Source organism: Vitis vinifera, chromosome 11, assembly GCF_030704535.1.
Source record: "Vitis vinifera cultivar Pinot Noir 40024 chromosome 11, ASM3070453v1".
Lineage (NCBI taxonomy): Eukaryota > Viridiplantae > Streptophyta > Magnoliopsida > Vitales > Vitaceae > Vitis > Vitis vinifera.
In genome coordinates, this window is record NC_081815.1 from 12,330,855 (window position 1) to 12,354,629 (window position 23,775).

A 23,775-nucleotide genomic window follows, 5' to 3' on the forward strand; every position below is an offset into this window, starting at 1 on the left:
ACCCTCGACCGGTTGAGTTGGGGGTCTACCCGGGCCTTGACCGGTTGAGCTTGCGGTCGACCAGTTCCTCACCCGGTTCAACTGGTTGAGCCGTTTTTTGGCTCAATAACCAACTTTTTTAACTTAAAACCTTTTAAAACAAGTTTAAAAGACATTTAACACAAGGTTTTAGTTGAAAACATGAAATCATCCAATTCTTAAAATATTTAAAACAAAATAACTCTTGGATGATTTTGGTGCATAAGTAAAGAATGTAATGCATGAAAATCCTAGTGCACCAACAACCTTACAAAGAGATCTTATGAAGCTTGGGTCTTGAAAAACACTTCTCTTTGAGGTGGTCTTCTTCTTTATGATTTCTCCTTGGCCTAATTTGTCTTTGTGATTGCCACTTTGGAAATCATCTTGCCTAATCACACTTGAAATATAATCATTAGTTCTAAACCTTGTTTTGTTATCATCAAAATCAAGATTAACCAAACCTTGGTTTCACACATATGTTTGAATGAAGTGTTGAATCCAAATTTGAGGTTTAACTCTTTATATTCTCAAAACCTTTTTGAAGAGTATGAGGTTATTGAAGATAATTTTTTATCTCTAAAACCACAAAGTTTTCCAAACCAAAATCTAGAATATGCTTATGGAAAAACCGTGTCAGCTTTAGCTCAACATTTACAAAACCTTCAAAATCAGCTTATTGCTTTAGAAACCCAAAAGTTTCAAAACCTCAAAATCCAAGAAAATCAAGAAAGACTGATAAAAGATTTGAAAACCAATACAGCGTCAACCAGTCAAACCAGTTGTTTAAATAGTCAACCTGAAATGTTTAGTTTAATTAGGAAATTAACTCTTCTGTTTAAACAATATGAAAAACTTCTTGTTAAAAACTTAATTGGAGTTGATAACTATTCTTTAGTCGAAACTTTCTTTCTGCAAACCCAAAAGTGTTTAAAAATCAAGAACTTTTGTACAAACATTTTAGAATAAAAAATGTCGGGATAAAAACAGGGTATATGACATATCATGATCCTGAATTTTTCTATATTATATATTTAGCTTATATGAATATGTTTGTTGTAAATAAAGAAATTTTTTATCTAGTACCCTAGTTTATGGATCAGGGCATTTTAAATAATGTTTTCATAAACCATGTATCTCAAATCCCTAAAAATTTTCTAGAAAAATTAAAATATTTATATGTAATGTTATGAGATTTATTATTATAATATATGTGACATTAGGTAGTAATAATAATAATAATAATATTACATTATTATATATATATATATATATATATATATATATATATATATATATATATATATATATATTATATTATTTTATATACCTTGCATTTGTTTATTATTATTTTTTATTTTTTAATAAAATATTATAATTGATCAATTAAATTATTTTAATATAAATTGATGTATTTTTAAATTATTTAATTTTTATATAAAAAATTTAAAATACTTAATTTGAAGTAATATGTAAAAATTATTTATTGATTTTATTTTTTTCTTCATTTTTTAGCCAAATATGGGTAAGGAAAAATTAAAGGAGAGGAAACAGAAAGAAAAAAACATAAAAAATATTCAATATTAATAAATTATTTTTATATATTACTTAATTTTTTTGTTATTTTACTTCTTTTATATAAGGATTAAATAATTTTAAAATATAGAGGTTTGCAATTAATTTTAATTATATTTAATTTTTTAAAAAATATTTTTCATATTAAAAATAAAAAAGGATGATAAAATAATTTTTATTAATTTTTTTTTCGTTAAAAATACTTTAAACTATAATCTCTCCAATACATAGTCTAAATTTGGAAAAAAAAGTCAAAGACCTACTTTTAATTTGAAATAAAACTCAACCTAGAAACTAGTTTGATGAGATTGATTACATACAATTAGGTGGTTTGCAAGTGAACCACCACAACGCTGACGCGTCAATATCTAATTGGAGAGCTGAGAAAGCAAGCAGCAGGTTACCTCCAAGGCAACAAGGCTTCTTAACTTGTATTCAAGTTGCAAGCAAATATAGAGGCGGAGCATTCAATCTCCCACTCTCCTCGTTCTTATCGACGCTTTCTTCTTCAAATCTCAACCCCCCTTTCTCTCTCTCTATCTGCATTTCTTCTCTCAAACCTTCCATTGTTCTCTGCATTTCCATTGGTAATTTTCTCATTTCCGCGATCTCCCTCAGATCCAAGTTTTTCATTTTTTTCATTTTTTCATTTTTTCCTCTCGCTTATTTCAAATGGGTTTTGCTTTAATTAGGGTTTTGGTTCGGAGATGGAGACGACCATGAATGTTTGCAAATCTGTAATCTCGCCTCCAGTAAGTGAAGCTATTCCTCTGTGTTAATTTTTAAATTTTTATGTTTTTTTTTCTTTTTTCCAAATTGTTTCTGCGTCTAAAGTGTTGGCTTGTGGTTTAGTTTTTGGATACTGAAATGGGTTTCATGTGGATTTGTGGTTGAACATTGTAATTGTAATGGGTTGAGGGGCTATGTGCTCAAATGAGGAGCCAATTTAGGTTCTTTCTATGTGTTTTTTGTTTCCTTTACCCCACCAAATAATATTTTTCGTTTTGTTCAGATTGTTGAGTTGTGGAATGGGTGATAAGCTGACTTTATTTGGGTCCCAATTGGATTTGTGGTTCAATTTGCAAAGTCGATGAATGCGCGGAATTTGGACTTCGATAACCTCAAAAGTTGTTGTTGTTGTTGTTGTTGTTTTTATTTTGATGTCATGCATTTTTTGTAATTTTAGTTTCATGCACTGTTTGTTTGCTGAATAAATGCAAGGACATAAGGGAAATTGAAAATCATTTTTTTTTTCTTTTTTGTTATTATTCAACTCCCTGAAAAAGAGAACTCTACTGAATTGAAGCGACTACCTATTTTGATGAGTTCTAGGGTATTTGTAGATATAAAAAAGGTGCTTTTTTTGGCTACAAAATGCAGTTAAAAAAAAGGATGAAACTTTTATTGTTTGAGACCTAAGCAAAGAGTAATATATGCTCCAATCTCTTTGATGCTAGTATATTTTAACTCAACTGAGGTGAGACTTGCATTGTAATAGATCAAAACCAGGTGCAGCATAAGATTCAAATATTCATATTTTTTTTCTTGGGTAATGTTGATTGTCAGAGGACTTTGACATATATGTCATGATAGTTTGAGTTTCTGTAGGTTCTCTCTCTTGCTGCGTGTGTATGTGTTTGAGATGGAATTTCAAATTTCATTATGTTATTAGTTCCATTAGTTGCTCAAATGGTATTGTGGAAAATTTGAATTTATTTTGAAAGTGTAAAAGTGGGGGGTGCCTCTCATAAAAGGAATGCAGGTATTGATTATTCTACTATTTGGCTACATAATTCTGCAATCTTGTTTGCATATTGGATGCTCATTTACTAGTCTTTGATTGTAAGTGCACTACTTGTTGAAAACTTGTATGAGTGTCATAAAAGGTGGTGTCAGGTATATATCTTGGGCTCATGAGCTCCACTTGAGTTGGGACTTAGGTAAATTACATCAAGGTGAAGCTTTGAGGCTTACATCTCAAAGCTTGCAGTGCAAATTAGCTGTGCAGTTCTTGTTTCGTTTTTCACTTTATTTTGAGGCATGCACTTTATATGTCAAAGAAGAAAAGTTCTTGCTAGGGAAAAGAGATGTAAAATGAAAGTAAAATTATCTTTTTCAGTGTTCTCTCTTTTAGCATTCTAAAAGTTTTACAACTATTTGGATGCTCCATTGCACAAGTAAAAAAAATTAGAGGTAGATATTAATTGGACTTGTGGTCACTGAACTACAAAATAATAACTTTTTTAGGGCCATATGGAAATGCAAAATATATATATTTTAGAAACTCCCCTATTAAATATGAAGATATCTGTTCATTTTGTTGTTTTTGATTAATATTTAATTAGAAAAATCAGGTTGCATAAGATGTACTTGCCATATTAGCATCTGTAATCTAATGAAATGTTGGCTTTGTATTGATAAATAATTCCTTAATGGTATTTGTTTGCTTTGTAATACCATAGTTGGTTTTCCTTGTTAAATATCATTTTTCTTTTTCTTAATGCCTTTAAAGGTTTATTTGTGGGGAAACCTAAATAATTCCTTCATGGTATTTGTTTGCTTTATAATACCATAGTTGGTTTCCCATGTTAAACATAATTTTTCTTTTCTAAATGCAAGGGTTTATTTGTGGGGACACCTCAAGGAATCAGGAGTTCTCAATGTAGTTTTATGGTGGGAAAGAAGGTGAACTTTCCTAGGCAAGTAGCTCAGGTTGCACGAGTTCGCAGTAAGTCTAAGAAACATGGGGGAGCTCTAGGTGCTACATGTCGTAATGACAAAATCCTGGTGGCAAACAGAGGAGAAATTGCTGTGCGTGTGATTCGAACAGCTCATGAGATGGGGATACCTTGTGTTGCAGTTTACTCAACCATAGACAGGGATGCGCTTCATGTAAAATTGGCTGATGAATCAGTTTGCATAGGTGAAGCACCAAGCAGTCAATCGTGAGTGGCCTTAATTTCCTCCACTTGTTCTTCGACCTCAATTATGGTTATTTTCACCATCATTTATCTTCATTGTCCCTATTATCATTAACTATTATTTATTTCAATCTAGTTGGTTTCTTTATTTATTACTACTCTTTGTTTAGTTTTTCTTGGAATGAGATGGGAAATCTTAAAAACAGAAGAAAGAGAGGATATTAGAAATGAGAAAGGAACAGGGGAAAAGAACTGTTTCAAATAATATCCTTCTCACCAAATAGTATCAGATGTGCTTTTGAAATTTTGGGAAATAACTTAGTGAGATATCTTTAGGCGTGCACTACATTCACAAGATTCGAACTCCAAGATCTAGACCATAAAAATGAGTCCTATTGCTGCTGCCTGCACTATAGCTAATAAAATGAAAAAAAAAACAAAAAAACTGGACACCATGAATGTCAATGACTTCACCAATCCAGTGTATTAGGAGTTAGGACCCTATAAATCTCAGGCATAATATATATAATTGAATTCTATAGTAAGTTTTGTTAGCTAAAAATAAATATCCATTCTACATTTATGGTTTGTGTCCTGACAAGGCTTCTGTTGTAATATAGTGGGGTGAGGTGGGTGATCAAGGTCCGGGATGTTACTGGAATGAAATTCAGGATTTCTAGTAACATTTATTAGAGGAAGAGGGGGTTTACAGTGTAATGTTCTTTGGTTCACATCTCACAAAAGAGTAAATGGTAGACCCTTATCCTTTTCTTATTCTGAGAAAAAGCCCTACCTTATTATTTCTGGAAGGATGATGAATACTTCCTATAGAAAATTTTAGGAAGTAAGAGGTTCCCATGTTATTTATTTATTGATAGGTAGCTTCCTATGTTATTTTCTTTTGGAAGAAACCCAAAATATATGGGAGGATGGATAAGTAATGATTGATAAGTTTTGTGCATAGTTGCCTGTTTCAATATGCTCTTAACCCAATTCCTTTCTATTAAATAATTGTTCACTTGAGGTTGAATTAAGAGTATTTTCTATCTATGGATCAAATTTGCAGTTTGCATGCCAAGCTTAACCTTTTCTGTCTTAACCTTTTCATTTGAATCATGTAGTTTAGTCTACACAATAAAAACCAAAGGGAAAGGAAGCTTAGGAGGGTGGTGTTCAGATTGATGGAGTGTCAGGATCACACATGGGTACTTCCCTCACTTAGAAGTGTCAATGCAGCATAGCATAACTATTTGGTTTCGCCAGACACCCTTGGCTCCATATCTGAGTTTAGGTAGAAAGTAATGTTCCTATGCTCCCCCCGAAGGTCATTACTCCAATCATTTTTAGTTTTTGTATTCTGTATTGTCTTAGGTAGCATTGAACTTTGATGCTTTCTCCAACCATATCTTTTAGATGGGTTAAGGCTTTATTTTATACAATGCAGTGGGCAGAAACTAAATTGAAAGAATGTACAGTTTTCCTTCTTGCACAAATTTCATTTGCGTATATTTTCCCAAAATGTCAGGCTGAAGTTTATGTCTCCCTCTCTTCCCTTCCTGTAATGACTGATGAAGGTATAATGTGTCCTTTTCTTTGCCTTATTACAGGTATTTATTGATCCCAAATGTTCTATCAGCTGCAATAAGTCATGGATGTACAATGCTTCACCCTGGATATGGGTTCCTTGCTGAAAATGCAACTTTTGTTGAAATGTGCAGAGAGCATGGAATCAACTTTATTGGACCTAATGTAAGTAATTCAATTCAAAAAATTATAAAAAAATCTATTTGTTTTGATCCTTGTTCCATGATCCTATTTCCAAATTTCATCAATTGGAGTATTTATTGATTCATTTTTGTGGAATGTGCCTGTTAAAATTCCATCTAAAACAATGATAGATTTATGTGAAGTTATGCTACCCCGTTTCTATAAGTTGTGCACTGAGAGTTGGTTGTTATTTCTTTGCATGTTCATCCACAAGTCTCTCAAGAAACGTTCATTTCTTTGACTCTTATTAATATATTTTGCATGCTTTTATGCTCAAGTTCCACCATGGTGCTTCTATCTGGAATATTATTTTGTCATGCAAAGATCTCAAATTAGATTGGTGCTATAGGATATGCAACTCCTGTTAATGGTTATTGTGAATACCTGTCGCATCTTCTTTAAGTTGACTATTATAAGAAAAGGGATAATCTTTCAACAAGTTCATTAAAACCATGGTCTAAGATGGTTGAAAGGGAGATAGGGACTTATGATGGAGTATCAAACATTCAAAGTAGTGCCTACAAGTTCCAAAAACTCACTATATGTATATTGTGGCCTTATATTTATGTAGGCAATACCATCCTACAGGATTTTCTATTTTGTTACTGTTTTTGCTCAATAAGTTATTGAATATTTTTTAACAATCTTTGTTTCAACATTATAAATGTTGAAAACTTCTTATGGTCATGTTTCAATAGGTTTTGGAGCAATGACTGATAGCATTCTTTATCTCATGATGGCTTCATGGAACTACTTCATTGTTATTCACACATTGTTATCTTCTACTGTAAATATTGCTTAAAATATTTGGAATTTTATTATTATTATTATTTTTATTTTGATATTTTTGGCAGCCTGACAGTATTCGTGTTATGGGTGACAAATCAACTGCTAGAGACACAATGAAGAATGCCGGAGTTCCTACTGTACCAGGAAGTGAAGGATTGTTAAAGGTACCACATCTGATTATTTTGAGTATTATAATACCCAAACGTTATCATCTTGATTGTTTTGAGATCAATTTTCTATCATTTGGTTCCCTTGTTAACGTTTATTGTTATTATAGAGCACAGAAGAAGGTATCAAGCTTGCCAATGAGATTGGCTATCCTGTGATGATCAAGGTAATTGTTTATCCAGTTGTGCTAGTTTGTTCTATAGTGATAACTCGTAGAACCTTGTCTTCACTAGTTGTGATATACACCCAGTTCTGCCTTTCTATTCCAATCTAAACTAGTTGTCAGGCATTATGAAAGAGATGTAGCAGAGTTTCACACCTGCCTTGGACTTGTACATCTGTTCTGTGTGATCCAGTGTGATACTAGATAATGTGATTGTCTATATATGTGATAGTTTTTGTGTGCTAATAATTATGATTATGAAACTAAAAATGTAAACAGTCATGATTGTTTGGGCATTGTACTTATTAATAATTATATGGTGTTCTTCATGCATCTTGCAGGTGGTTATCTGATTCGTAGGAATTAGTTCAGTCACCTGTGCTCCAAACTGTAGTGGGAGTAAGGTTGGGGACAATTTATAGTTAAAGAAAAGGCTAATGTGCTCTGAAATGAGAAATATCTCAAGGGGCAAACTTGTCAGTATTTGGTAGGATGATTAAAGCAATTTGGTGAAATATGGTACTTTTGATGAACTGCATCTGAAATGTTGTTTTCTGATGCTCCATATGTTTGCTGAAAAGACATGCCTATAAAAAATGAAAGAATTATAATTGCTGAAAAGACATATAGAAGAGGAATAAAAAATTGGAATCGCAACAGATTGGGGTTAGAGAGGCTGTAATAGGATTGCAAAGTCCTTTTATTTTAATTCTTTTTGGAATTTCTCTTCTAAGAAAGGAGCATAGCTGATGGGGAAAAGCCTTTTAAAGTTTATTCAAGGAAGAAAGGGAAGACCTAAGTAAACTTTAAGTAGGATTAATATAATTAGAATTTGAGTCATGATAGGTTATTAAAGTCCTAGTAGAATAGGTTATTAGAGTCCTAGTAGACTAGGTTATTAGAGTCCTAGTAGAATAGGTTATTAGAGTCCTAGTAGACTTTGAATTTCTTAGAGAAGCCTATAAATAGGCTAATCAATGTAAATCAAAGGGATGAATTTTGATGAATAATATTATACTTTCTTTCATTGCAAGGTTGCAACCCTCAATGGTGAGACTCCATTGATTTTCTTCTAGGTGAGACTCCTAGAAGGCCTTAGTGAGACTCTAAGGTTTTCCATCTTTTCTTCATTGTTTCTTCTTTCTCTCTATTTCTTATCTTATAATTTTCTCTACCATAAAGTTTATTCCTTTTTCCTCTCCTTACATCCTAAAAATAAAACCCTAGCCCACCTACCCTTGAGTGTAGACAACCATCCTAGGGTTGTCCTACATCAATTTTGGTATCAGAGCCAAAATTCTTGGCTTGAAGGCATATGCAATTAAGGAGCGGAGCAACTTATGCAAGCATGAGTTCCAAAAAAACTTCTAGCAATCAAGATGCCGATACAATACGCTTGGAGGAAATTTCAGCCACACAACAATCCCATCAAGATGCTATAATACAACTAAATAGCAAACTTGATGAGATCATGAAGTTATTAGAAAAGAGTCAAGAAAAACGACCAATTGAAGAGGAGATCGCAAGTCATCGATTTAGACAATCGCCAAATCGATCACGCGAAGAACAAGACAATTTTATGATGGGGAATCAAAGAAGGGCCAAACTTTTTGAGCTAGATGATGATGTGACAAAAAAGGTACGTCTTGAAGTTGCTGAATTTTATGGAAAACTAAATCCAACAGCTTTTCTTGATTGGATTATGTCAATGGAAGATTACTTTGATTGGTATGCAATGCCCGAAAATAGAAAAGTTCGTTTTGTGAAGGCAAAGTTGAAAGGAGCAGCACGTCTATGGTGGCATAATATCGAGAATCAAGCTCATAGAACTGGCCAACCGCCTATTGACACATGGGACGAGATGAAGTTGAAGATGAAGGAGCACTTTCTCCCAACTGATTATGAACAACTTATGTATACAAAATTGTTTTCCCTTAAACAAGGTACCAAGTCTGTTGAAGAATATACAGAAGAATTCCATGAATTGAGCATTCGAAATCAAGTGCGGGAAAGTGATGCTCAACTTGCAGCCCGCTACAAAGCTGGACTTCGAATGGAGATTCAACTTGAGATGATAGCTGCACACACTTATACCGTAGATGACGTTTATCAACTAGCCCTCAAAATAGAAGAAGGCCTCAAATTCCGGGTTTCCAGGCGTCCAAGTTCACAAATTGGGAGCACTTTCTCCAACAGGACAGCAAGCAAACCTTTAAGCACGTCAAACTTCAGAACTCCTAATCATGTGAATGGTGGGGGCAACACTCAACAAACTTCGAATGTGGCTTATAAGAATGGTAATAAGGGTAAAAATTCAATGAGTAATGGAGATAGAAAAGTAGACGTGACTCCTTTATGCTTTAAGTGTGGTGGGCATGGTCATTATGCTGTTGTATGCCCAACCAAAAGTTTACACTTTTGTGTTGAAGAACCAGAATCTGAATTGGAAAGTTACCCAAAGGAAGAAGAGACCTACAATGAAGATGAAGTTAGTGAAGAATGTGACTACTATGATGGTATGACGGAAGGATATAGTCTTGTAGTACGACCTTTATTAACCGTTCCAAAAGTAAAAGGAGAAGAAGATTGGCGACGTACTAGCATTTTCCAAACACGTATTTCTTGCCAAGGGAGATTATGCACCATGATCATTGATGGAGGTAGCAGTTTGAACATAGCTTCACAAGAACTTGTTGAGAAGCTAAACCTTAAAACAGAGAGACATCCAAATCCATTCAGAGTAGCATGGGTTAATGACACCTCTATCCCGGTAAGTTTTCGTTGTTTAGTAACATTCCTTTTTGGTAAGGACTTTGAAGAGTCTGTATGGTGTGAGGTCTTACCCATTAAAGTAAGTCATATTTTACTTGGAAGACCTTGGCTCTTTGATAGAAAAGTTCAACATGATGGCTATGAAAATACATATGCTCTCATACACAACGGACGTAAGAAGATCCTTCGTCCAATGAAAGAAGTCCCTCCAATTAAGAAGTCGGATGAGAATGCACAACCAAAAAAGGTACTTACTATGTGTCAATTTGAAAATGAGAGCAAGGAAACTAAAGTTATTTTTGCTTTAATGGCTCGGAAAGTGGAAGAATTTAAAGAACAAGATAAGGAATATCCAGCAAACGCACGTAAAATCCTTGATGACTTTTCTGACTTATGGCCTGCAGAGTTACCTAATGAACTCCCTCCTATGCGTGACATACAACATGCCATTGATTTGATTCCCGGTGCATCATTACCAAATTTACCAGCCTACAGAATGAATCCAACAGAGCATGCTGAATTGAAAAGGCAAGTTGATGAATTACTTACTAAAGGCTTTATTCGTGAAAGCCTAAGTCCTTGTGGAGTTCCTGCCCTACTAACACCAAAGAAGGATGGATCATGGCGGATGTGTGTGGATAGTCGTGCAATCAACAAAATCACAATCAAGTATCGATTTCCAATTCCAAGACTTGATGACATGCTAGATATGATGGTTGGATCAGTAATCTTCTCAAAGATTGATCTAAGAAGTGGATATCATCAAATACGTATTAGACCAGGGGATGAATGGAAGACATCTTTCAAAACTAAGGATGGATTGTATGAGTGGTTAGTCATGCCGTTTGGACTAACCAATGCTCCAAGTACCTTCATGCGGATTATGACGCAGGTATTAAAACCTTTTATTGGACGGTTTGTTGTTGTCTATTTTGATGATATTCTTATCTATAGTCGATCTTGTGAAGATCATGAGGAACACTTGAAGCAAGTAATGCGCACTCTTAGGGCTGAAAAGTTTTACATTAATTTGAAAAAATGTACTTTCATGAGCCCTAGTGTTGTATTTCTTGGCTTTGTTGTCTCTTCTAAGGGTGTTGAAACAGATCCGGAGAAGATCAAAGCTATTGTTGATTGGCCAGTACCAACAAATATCCATGAGGTGCGAAGCTTCCATGGAATGGCTACATTCTATCGACGATTTATTCGAAATTTCAGCTCTATTATGGCCCCAATTACTGAATGCATGAAACCTGGTTTATTTATTTGGACCAAGGCGGCCAACAAGGCATTTGAAGAAATCAAATCCAAGATGGTGAACCCTCCTATCCTACGCCTACCAGACTTTGAGAAAGTATTTGAGGTGGCCTGTGATGCTTCCCATGTGGGAATTGGAGCAGTCCTTAGCCAAGAGGGACATCCTGTGGCTTTCTTTAGTGAGAAGCTCAATGGGGCAAAGAAAAAATACTCCACATATGATCTTGAATTCTATGCAGTGGTGCAAGCAATTAGGCATTGGCAACATTATCTCAGTTACAAGGAATTTGTTTTGTATTCAGATCATGAAGCCTTGCGATATCTTAATTCTCAAAAGAAGCTTAACTCTCGACATGCAAAATGGAGTAGTTTTCTTCAACTGTTTACCTTTAATTTAAGGCATTGTGCAGGGATTGAAAATAAAGTAGCTGATGCCCTTAGCAGGAAGACCCTTCTCTTAGTAAACATGTCAACCACTACAATTGGATTTGAAGAATTAAAGCATTGCTATGACAATGATGCTGATTTTGGAGATGTTTATTCCTCTCTTTTGAGTGGTTCAAAAGTAACATGTATTGATTTCCAGATTTTAGAAGGGTACTTGTTTTATAAAAATCGTTTATGCTTACCAAGGACTTCTCTACGTGATCATGTCATATGGGAACTTCATGGAGGCGGAATGGGCGGACATTTTGGACGAGATAAGACCATTGCTTTGGTGGAAGATCGCTTCTTTTGGCCTAGTTTAAAGAAGGATGTTTGGAAGGTTATCAAACAATGTCGAGCATGTCAAGTAGGAAAAGGTTCAAAGCAAAATACGGGGTTATATACGCCATTACCAGTTCCTTCCAAACCTTGGGAAGACTTGAGCATGGATTTTGTACTTGGATTACCAAGGACACAACGGGGCTTTGATTCTATATTTGTTGTGGTTGATAGATTTTCCAAAATGGCACATTTTATCCCATGTAAGAAGGCTTCGGATGCTTCTTATGTTGCTGCCTTATTCTTTAAAGAAGTAGTTCGATTGCATGGATTACCACAATCCATTGTCTCTGATCGCGATGTCAAGTTTATGAGCTATTTTTGGAAAACCTTGTGGGCCAAGCTAGGTACTCAATTAAAATTTTCAAGTTCTTTCCATCCTCAAACTGATGGACAAACAGAAGTTGTCAATCGCAGTCTTGGTAATCTGTTGAGATGCATTGTGAGAGATCAGTTGAGAAAGTGGGATAATGTCTTACCACAAGCCGAATTTGCTTTCAATAGCTCCACTAATCGTACTACTGGGTACTCACCTTTTGAAGTGGCATATGGGCTAAAACCTAAGCAACCTGTTGATCTTATACCATTACCTACTTCTGTCCGCACCAGCCAAGATGGTGATGCATTTGCACGTCATATACGAGATATACATGAAAAGGTACGAGAAAAAATCAAAATCAGCAATGAGAACTATAAAGAGGCAGCAGATGCACATCGAAGATATATTCAGTTTCAAGAAGGTGATCTAGTGATGGTTCGTTTACGACCAGAAAGATTTCATCCGAGCACATATCAAAAGCTTCAAGCTAAGAAAGCGGGTCCATTTCGGGTACTAAAGCGGTTGGGTGAGAATGCTTATTTGTTAGAGCTCCCTTCAAACTTGCATTTTAGTCCAATATTTAATGTGGAAGATTTACATATCTACCATGGCCATCACAACGATGTAAGTGAAGAGTTGGATCTTCAATTACCACCTACTCTTAGCCCACGTCCTGAGATCGAGTATGTTCTTGATGATCAACTTGTGTCTACTCGACAAGGTGGATACCAAAAATTTTTGGTGAAATGGCGAGGCAAACCACATTCCGAGAATACATGGATTACGACAACGGATTTTCAGAAGATTAACCCCGATCTCTATGAATTGTATCAAGCATCTAACTCGTCGGAGTCGAGTTCTTTCAAGCCGGGGAGAATTGATGGGGAAAAGCCTTTTAAAGTTTATTCAAGGAAGAAAGGGAAGACCTAAGTAAACTTTAAGTAGGATTAATATAATTAGAATTTGAGTCATGATAGGTTATTAAAGTCCTAGTAGAATAGGTTATTAGAGTCCTAGTAGACTAGGTTATTAGAGTCCTAGTAGAATAGGTTATTAGAGTCCTAGTAGACTTTGAATTTCTTAGAGAAGCCTATAAATAGGCTAATCAATGTAAATCAAAGGGATGAATTTTGATGAATAATATTATACTTTCTTTCATTGCAAGGTTGCAACCCTCAATGGTGAGACTCCATTGATTTTCTTCTAGGTGAGACTCCTAGAAGGCCTTAGTGAGACTCTAAGGTTTTCCATCTTTTCTTCATTGTTTCTTCTTTCTCTCTATTTCTTATCTTATAATTTTCTCTACCATAAAGTTTATTCCTTTTTCCTCTCCTTACATCCTAAAAATAAAACCCTAGCCCACCTACCCTTGAGTGTAGACAACCATCCTAGGGTTGTCCTACATCAATAGCTTTAGTGCTTTATCCATAAACTGCACTGGAGTTCTTGTGAACTGATAAAATATTTGTGGTTTGAAAGGCAACAGCTGGTGGTGGAGGACGTGGAATGCGCCTTGCTAAAGAACCTGATGAGTTTGTGAAATTGTTACAGGTAATTCCCTCCCCTTGTTCATTTTCAGCTACCTTAAGGGTTGATATCCTGTGTAAAGATTTCAGTTACAGTTCATGAGTATTCTCAAATAATCCTTTTTTGGTACTAGAATGCATGTGGATGGGCTTTGAAATTCATAATTTTCATATTGTTAGCTCTATGAAATTATATTGTTGAATTTGTCAACTCAAGCTTTTGAACCCTTCTTTCTCACACTGATCAGGTTTTGTCTTTTGTGGGAAGGATCTGTCATCCTTCTCTTGTACTTTTTTTTTTTTATAATCAATATATCTTTGTTTCTGATAAAAAAAACCCTTTCTTTCTCACACCAATCATTAATAAGGTACTACTTGGTGCTTTGTTACACAGTAATTACTGTGTTTTGTAATGTCTCAGTAACTGTAACAGTTCCTATTAAAAGTTGCTTATTTTTTCGATTGGCCTTACAATCTTCTTTTTTTGTTAAACAATATTAATTTTACAGTTTTCAATGTCAATGTTTTTTTCCTCTCTTAGTTAATTGTATGTATATATTTATTGCAATTGGTTCCAAACAACTCAAACTGAGATAAAAAGATCAGTCCTAAAAGGCATTTGGTACCTAGAACTGTTTATGAACTGTGTGGTTCAACTTATTCACTTTGCAGCAAGCAAAGAGTGAAGCTGCAGCTGCATTTGGAAATGATGGAGTTTATCTGGAAAAATACATTCAAAATCCAAGGCACATTGAGTTCCAGGTAACTTGCACATGTTTAATGTTTCGTTCTTATCCATGATTGTTGAACTCAATGAGAAAGTTGATTAAAATATAGGACTGGAAAATTCTGTGAAGAGAACAAACTAATCCATTTCTGGTTTTATTGTCATGAAAAGGGTGCAGCAGTATGCCCTGAACTAATCCATTTCTGAATGTAATGCATCTTAATGAGAACATAAAGAAATGATATATAGTATTAATATCCAAGCTTACTGCCTCTTAACTGATACATTGTTAGACATCAAACTCATTAGTTGATCTTAACCATATCATTTGTTCTGCCTCCCCACTCCTTCCCCTCCCCCACCTTTTTTTCTGAAAGGAGATGAGAAATCCTTCCTGCATACCAAAACAACTATATAAATCTGATTAAAAGCAAGAATAACTATTTACTCTATGGAGTCTGGGTAATTGCACAATTGAAAGTGGTTACAATTATGAAGTCAATACTTGGGTAGAAAACCCATACAACAGAAATCAAATGTCTGGCTCCTTGTTTTGTTAACATCTCCAGAATAATATCAAAATTGGTGAAGCCACCATCAAACTTCCACAAACCTCTTTCCTTCCTATTCACCTAAGATAGGACTACTGTGAAATTTCCTAATACTAAAAGATTGGAAAGACCCTCAGTTTGGCTAGTTTTTGGCCTTCCAACAAGGTTAATATCTTCGTTTCAATAGCCAGACCAACTCCTTAGAGAATGCTTTCACTAGTGTTCCATGATGATGCATGGGTATCCGTCCAATTCATGTTCTTTGTTACCTAAGGAGCACCCATCAAAGTTCAACTTGACACAACCCATTGCAGAAAATTCAAACTGATTCAAATCACTGCAGAAAATCAGAATATGTTATATGGTCAGGAGAATGGGCCAGATTGAATTTGCACCAGGAGTATAATTCTTGGTAAACCAATTGGAGCCTCATTTTCATGTATGAGTTTAAGTATACCATGTTCAGGTATCAGTCTTGGTCACTGTTTCTGTGGGCCTTTGCAATTCAATGTCAATGATATACTGTGACATGCAAAAATGACACAAACAAATTCAAAAGAATAGAAACTACTCTTTTCCATGTTGTTCAATCATAGTACTGTGTATAACTCAGACCTAGAAAGCCATATCCCAGCTCTTCAGGGTCAACTTAACATATCTTTTTTTGCAATTTGTTTACACTGTTGTTTAACATTTAAAGAAATTTCCAAGATAGGGGCATCAGGAGAGAAAGAGGCCTGATTTGCAATAACATCATCATTATAGGGTGAGGTGCATGGAAGGAGCATAAAAAAGGTGTTATATTAATGAGATTATATGTTTTTAATGCTATATGTTAAATTTTAAATCGAGTTGTTTCATTTCAAGTTCAGTCATTGGACATTTTATTAAGCAGAGTATGATGTAAAGGTATTAGTAGTGTTGCTTTCTTTTAAAATTATATTGTTTGGTCCTAGGCTGCAATCTTTGTTTTATATCTTGCATCCTACATGGCTTTTCAGGTTCTTGCAGATAAGTTTGGAAATGTGGTCCACTTTGGAGAGCGTGATTGCAGCATTCAGGTATTAACCACCTTGTTTTTCCTTTTAGTTTTTACATGTTACAGCTTGCCCAATGTCCAATATTTGAAATACCAAGTCCATAGTTATATTGAAATGACAAAATTGTATCAAAGTGATGATAAAATTGTTTTTTGAGATCCTACATGTCGGATTTATCATAATTGAAATTGGCATGTGTAATAAAATAGAGTAAGCAAATGCTGTAGGAACCTAATAAACTTTTTAAAAACGCTTTGCAACACAGAATGGGATATTTTCATTTTGACTTGGTTTCCTAATTCACCTTAAACCACCATTTGATTCTCTCCACTGGAATCAATACTGAGCATAGTCTGGTATTGGTATCAGAGGCACCCCATATTTACTTGTGCTAGTAGCTTCCACAACTTTTCTATTAAAGGTATTAGAATCAATCTTCAGCAGGACAACGAGTTGGTGCCATTTAAATGTCAAAGCATTTTACCTATAGTAAATAGTGAAAAAGGAAATTAACAACAGTTGGAAGAGATGATTTTGAGAAGACTAGCCTATTTTAAGAAACACGATTGAAGTACAACATAGGATGATGAGAAGTCCTCTCCCACTGATGCAAAAAAAGCTTATCATTTTGAGATATAGCCTATTTAAGAAATATGATTGAGGTATAATATAGGTGGATGAGAAGTCCTCACTAGCCACAAATGCACAAAGAGCTATGAGAAACAATCAAGAAGTTCAATTGAATATCACTTGTTTTACAGAGAAGGAACCAGAAGCTCTTGGAAGAAGCACCGTCTCCTGCATTGACCTCAGAGTTGCGGAAAGCCATGGGTGATGCAGCAGTTGCAGCAGCAGCATCCATAGGTTATATTGGTGTTGGAACGGTTGAGTTCCTTTTGGATGAAAGAGGTTCCTTTTACTTTATGGAAATGAATACTAGGATCCAGGTAAAGCAAAAAAGAAGATTGAGATATGGATTCTGATACAAAGTCATAAAAATAGAATTCCAGAATTGTCCTAAATACTATCTCCATGTTTTCTAAATTCAGGTTGAGCATCCTGTGACAGAAATGATTTCGTCTGTTGACTTGATTGAGGAACAAATTCGTGTAGCTATGGGAGAGAAACTTCACTACAAACAGGTATTTAGAGGTGGTATTTCAGATATTCGTGGGAAGAGTAAATCTTGATCTGTAAAATTCTCTTCTGGCATTTTGTCTACAGGAAGACATTGTGCTTAGAGGTCATTCAATTGAATGCCGTATTAATGCTGAGGATGCTTTTAAAAACTTCAGACCTGGGCCAGGTTTGTTTGATTCTATATATGTGCTAGTGAATGTGGCATTTTCTTTTTCCTGCTTGCTTGTACAAATAAACAGATTCTTTTGGTTCCTCTAAGGTACCACCTTCCCTGGTTCATCAGGTGCTTATAACATTGCACCAGATGTCTTTCTGGTAAAAAAGTTTTTACCTCCATTTCTGTATCAGAGTGGAGCCATACCCTATGTGATAACAGTGTTAACACCTTAAGTGAATTGCTACCCTAATCTTGCTCACTTTGTTAGGTGCATCTGCGCATCTTGCTCACTTTGATTTTCTACATTTTAAGATTAATTATTAAGGGAAAACTGAAATAAATAGAGATGAAGCTTCTAAATTTTTCTAGATATTTATTATTGTTTGTTTTGAACATCAGGGAGAATAACAGCATACTTGCCGGCTGGAGGCCCATTTGTGAGAATGGATAGCCATGTTTATCCTGATTATGTGGTTCCCCCAAGCTATGATTCCCTTCTTGGAAAGGTTAATGAAAATTTCTTTTTCCTGTGTTTTTGCATATTCAACATGAGATACTTCTAGTGGTTTGTTTATGATATGGCTGGTGAACAGTTGCTGCATGGGTGTCATTATGTGCATGTGTGTGTGTTGGTGGTGTGTGTGTAATTGGTTGGTAGTGTGTATTTGCATTTATGGTGCATTATTTGCATATCCCATGTGCTCAACTGTATGTGTGGTTTGTATCTCTCTATGAATAACTTGTATGTTTTATCACAAACATGTGTTGTGTTAGAAATTGGAGTTTTCCTATTTGAGGTTTTTTTTGTATATATATGTGTAATTGTGTTTATAGCTGTAAATTAGATTAGGTTGTTAAGTCTGATAAGAATAATTCATGATTTATATAGGGATTGTCCTGATTTGTAGGGATTGTTAGTTTTTTTATTTCCTTTAATTTCTCTATAAATATAGGATATAAACAAGGATTGTAAAAACTGGTTGAATAAGAATTCAATACCATTTTTTGCCAAAGATAGGGAAACTCTAACTTGATTATTGGCAGTTTCTTGCAAAATGCTTGCTGCTGGATTATTTTTATCCGATTTTAGCACTGTAAATTTGCAATTTGATTATACAACCTAAAACAACTGTATATCCTAAGATCCCTAAGTCACTCATCATGCCTAAAAGTATGTATTGATGGTGCCTAAAAAACTTTAATGAAATGCATGCTAGGCCTTTCTTCAAAGTACTGAACTGGGAATTCAACTGGCAACATATATGTAGCCTAACCTGACTTCTGCAACAGGATTTTTAAATGTATTTTACTTGCTAAGGACTACTATCATAGAAAAAATTATTTATTAATACTATTTCTATTATCTACAATAAGTTTTGATTTAACTTTCTAATGGAAGCAATGAACTAAAATTACCAAATAAGTAACAAAAAATGGTAGAAAAAGAAAGCAAAAAAGACAAATTGTGGGTTAAGATATGTGAGGAGAGTTGGTAATCAATTGTGTTTATGGCTACATGATGCAGCTACAGAACAGCCTATACTTAAAGTGTATCAGTGCTAGAAGAAGGTGGGGACCATATGATGAGACTTGTTGGCAAGATGCTGATAGGCTTATTTATCTCATTTTTCCTTTAGTTGATTTATTTATTTGGATGCCATCCTTCTATATTTCAATTAGTTAAGTAGGTTTTGTTTTTTTTTTTTGGGTGGTTGCTGAAAAAGAATTGTAAAACCTTAGCTTTGTTAAGCTATATTATCCATCTTTCTTATAGTTTGACATGCATTGAGAATGTGATTAAATGTAGTAGTAGTAAACTATAAAGTAATATTGTTTTCCTTGTCAAAGTAAGCATTGTATAGCTGTTTTTGGTCCCTTTAGCTTATCGATAATTTTAACTTTAAATGGTTCTTATATTTAGCATAATCACTTTGTTTCTTGTTTTAGCTTATTGTATGGGCTCCAACAAGGGAGAGGGCAATTGAACGCATGAAAAGGGCTCTTAATGATACTGTTATTACAGGTTTGTACAAGGTTTTTTTTTTTAAAAAAAAAAAATTATTTTATTGAACTAAACTTTTAATTTCTTTTTGGTTAAGATCATATCCTTGAAAGGTACATTTATCTTTTATGTAATTCTTTATCATGATCAAAATCCTCTTGGTAAGATCATGGTTCAAAGTTGAGATGTTGGTTGCTGACTGAGAAGTCTCAAGCTGGGAGCAACCAATTTAACAAATAATGATTAAGGAGCAAACATGCTTACTGAAGGTCTTTATTTTTAAAGCAATGCAACCGTTACCTTCATTTTCTATATCAAACATATTCAGAATAAAGCAATTATAAAAGGCTTTTTAGCTGTTTATGTTGGGAGGCCATGTGAAAGGCTTCAACATATTTAAAAATAAAGAAATATGGGAAAGGGTTGTAGACTTCTCCAAAAGGTTTTTAGCATCTTCATAAATGTCAGTTCACATTGTTGGTGCACATATTCATTTTTATACCCATAGGCATATCCATTTTTCATAACCACATCATAAATTTAAGTGGTCCTTGATTATCCTCTTTCTGGTTCTCTAATCCAACTCTCTTAAATTTGATCATCTAAAATTTGGCAGGGGTTCCTACAACCATTGATTACCATAAACTTATACTTGATATTGAGGTAGGCAAAGTTCTTATCTTGGTGTGTGAGTTTTATTCTTGAAAGACATTTTTGTTTGATTTTAAAGTTATTTGACCTATCTAACCTTTCCTGGTATATTCTGCCTTTGTGTCACAGGACTTCAGAAATGGCAAGGTTGATACAGCCTTTATTCCTAAGCATGAGGAGGAGTTAGCAGCGGTAAGAATCTAAACAATCGCGCATGTTTCTTTCTACCTATGCTACTGGATCCTTCAATTTCACGCAACATACCCATGTTGACACAACATGACATTAGTGGGGGGTATGGGATCCTTGTCAGATATTCCTATTTTACTCTGGGTTTTCTCTGTTTGATTTTTTCGTTGATATCCTTTTATTCTTTAAACTTTCTTAGTAATAATTACATCAAAGGAAAAAAAAGACTTAGCTGAAAAGTGAACTTTTATAAGAATATTTAGGGATAAAAGGAAAAAAAAAAGGGATTAGTGGGAAAAGATAAGAGCTTTCAAAAGTGATATCTTCACTTTCAATTTATTTTTATATGGTTTTTCTTTAATTATGCCGTATCCCAATACCCATACCCCTTTTTGGGATTCCTTTTGGCCGAGTCCCCGTATCCTATAATTTGAGTTGTGACGGATTGGACACTTAGACACTTACCCGAATACAACACTCATACCTAAACCCATGCAACATAGCTTTCTACCTATGACCTCTTTTTAGGTGGAGAAAATGTGGAAAAACAACTTTTAACTACTAAGTCCTGTCCTGCAAACTGAAAACCTAGGGTAGTTGACATAAGTTTCAGCTGAACTCATGCAACTAAGCTTCAAGCCTTCTTGGGCTCACATTAATCAAGATCTAGTATGCCATACTGATATGTTGAACCTTTATAAAATTCGCAAAAACAGACTGTTGGTTTATGAATTTTCGTTGGATCGGAGCTCCACATCCAAGTTTATATTACATTTATCCATGAAAAAAATGCTGTCTATGAAGAAGAGTTTTCTGTTCTGGTTCAAGATGGCTGACCTAATATGCCCACAAATTTGTTATCTAATTCGCTATTTTGCCTTAATTTGTATTAGGTGCCAATTGCCTTCCTTGAGAGTGATCTCAGAGACTTTTATCTTCTTTCCAGTCTTCACTCTAATAAAATTAAATAACTACTTAATCTGTGATTTGAATCTGAAATTAAATGTCTCCGTGTGTTGAGAATTTGATTGCTGCATTGTTTCTACTTGGTGTGTAAGATGAGTTAAGCATGGATGGAAATAGAAAATGCTATGCAACAATATCTGATACTCAAGGAATGAAATACAGAACACATTTTGCAAAATAGACAAAACAAGTATAAAAAGCTTTAGAGGGGGCCCAAACTCAAGTCCTTTGCAGTATAAGAGGGTTTTTTTTCATCACATTTGTAGTATGGGTTCCACCTGCAGAAAATGCTCATGTCATTATAAATTCATTGTCAAATATTTATTTTTCGGTTGAAAATTAGCGTTGGTTTAAATGTAATTCTTAGATTTGAGATTTCATTGAATTGAGTAATCAGATGGTGAAAATGCGAAAGCTATGTAAACTTTTCAAATGTTTAAATTTAGAAAAATGAATAAAGGAAAAAAAAAAAGAAACTGAAATGCAGAAGCTCAAGGATATGCTTGTGCTTTATAAGCAATAATTATAACATGGATAATGTTCTTAGTGCATCTTGCAAAACTCCAAATTTTATGTTAAAAATGATATGCTTGTAAAATTTTGGGTTCAATAGTGTAAATACTAGAAAGGTTCTTTGATTGGTAAATTTGCTTTTTCTGTTGCTTCCCTTTGGATCTTGAGGTGTTGCTGAGATAACCCTTTCTTTCTTTTTTGGTTGCTGGATTGCGTACAGCCCCTAGCAATTGTGAATGCGACAGTAGCTTGAATTTATAGGCGGGATCTGTCGTAGTTGAAGCAGAGTCATGTTGGAATTGGTAGAACGTTTACAACAGGAAACATTGTTGCTTTCACGGTCTCATTTTTTCCTTTAGAATAAGAAGCTTTTGTTTATTTAGTACAGTGAATTGTAAGAGGATGTTTGTTTTATGTTTGGGGAAAAAGAAAATTGGTGTGTTGTTGAAATGAAAATGATTTTGACGAGGTTAGCCGTGCTGCCACCCAGCCTTTGCGTATGCTCAATCTTATGCATTCTGACATATTAAGCCTAACCATTTCTTCTTTGGCTGGGTTGGATCTCAGGAACAAACCACACACCACACTTTTTGCAATTCACTATTTACAAAATTAGGCTTTTCATGTTTGGTGGGTTGTGTAAATGGGTCAATCTAAACACAACATACATGAATAATAATTAAGTTAAAAACATGAATCTGAATACCATCTAATTATTAATTATTAAAGAAGTAACATGTCTTAAATGGGGCCCATTTAATAATATCATATCTTATTTAATAATCAAGTCACTTAAGTTGTTTTAGTTGAATTGATTAATCTTTTAATCTAATGTATTCATGATTCCGTTGACCTATTTATTCAAAATCAAATTTTAAAAACGAATCAAATTATGGTTATTATCAAATTAATTATTAAATAGCTCAATGCGGGTTAATCTTAAATTTTAAAAAAATTGTTATGAATTTGATCGTTATATAGATAGATCATATTAAACATTTATGGTCCCTAATTTTGCTTTGTCATCGTTGCTTGCTCCTTCAGTTTTTTATATTTTGTTTTTTTTTCAGATTTTATTACTTGTCACTTTCATTGTTGTATTGATATGTTGAAATAATTGTTAAGTGTATAGGCTTCTACAGTGTAATATAAAATAATACTTATAATATTTTTTTATTTTTTGAGTTTTTTACATCAACAACTGTAAAAAACATATACAGACTGAATTATTTCAAGCCACCTCATTGCTCACGCAATCAACCAACACTGAAGATTGAGATTGGGGTGATGGTTCAAAAATGCCTTTTTAATTCATTTTTATTTTGAATTGTTAATGTGATTGTCTGAAGCATTTTCAGTGGAAGTATTTTTTATGAAATTGTTTTTAAGAGAATCACTTATCAAGTGCTTCTTTAAAAAACGTGACGAGCACTAGTAAAACAGCGAGAAGTAACTACGAATTACGAAAGGATGAATTGGGTTGGGATTATGTGTTGGATTACAGATGATTTTACTTGGGATATAAAGTAGAGGGTTGGAAAAAGGATGGAACTTAGGTACAAATTTGATCGGACTACAGGGCTTTACCATGAATGTGCAAACTGGGTGTTATAGGGCTGCTACTGCGTCAACGAGTTGAGATGTGGAATGATCAATGATGGATGTTAGAGAAGCAACTGCTCCCACCCTCTTGTGCTATGATAATGATACTAGGTTAGTGATTGAATATTCCTCAGCCTATAATGGATACTGATAGTAAATCATTCATAACAATACAAACTCTTCCATTTTTGTAAATA

At 34.3% G+C, this 23,775-nt stretch overlaps 1 protein-coding gene across 1 annotated transcript; it reads left to right on the forward strand.

The window, feature by feature from the left end:
• Positions 1-1,922: 1,922 nt before the first annotated feature.
• LOC100251795 (biotin carboxylase 1, chloroplastic) lies at positions 1,923-22,449 on the forward strand. The gene is made up of 17 exons (XM_002266453.3): positions 1,923-2,180; positions 2,286-2,345; positions 4,213-4,538; positions 6,122-6,263; positions 7,136-7,234; positions 7,348-7,404; positions 13,994-14,065; positions 14,713-14,802; positions 16,320-16,379; positions 17,120-17,305; positions 17,408-17,500; positions 17,583-17,664; positions 18,055-18,161; positions 19,603-19,678; positions 20,274-20,320; positions 20,438-20,500; positions 22,197-22,449. Exons 2-17 carry the CDS (start codon positions 2,301-2,303, stop codon positions 22,227-22,229), a joined length of 1,578 nt encoding a protein of 525 aa, XP_002266489.1. The 5' UTR covers positions 1,923-2,180; positions 2,286-2,300; the 3' UTR covers positions 22,230-22,449.
• The last annotated feature ends 1,326 nt before the right edge of the window (positions 22,450-23,775 follow it).

What these genes read in the sequence shown, in the direction of transcription:
- LOC100251795 (XM_002266453.3), top strand. Translation starts at nt 2,301, where the DNA reads ATGGAGACGACCATGAATGTTTGCAAATCTGTAATCTCGCCTCCA. An exon ending in GAAGCACCAAGCAGTCAATC is followed by an intron (nt 4,539 to 6,121) that starts GTGAGTGGCCTT and finishes GCCTTATTACAG; the next exon opens with GTATTTATTGATCCCAAATG. An exon ending in AGCGTGATTGCAGCATTCAG is followed by an intron (nt 16,380 to 17,119) that starts GTATTAACCACC and finishes CTTGTTTTACAG; the next exon opens with AGAAGGAACCAGAAGCTCTT.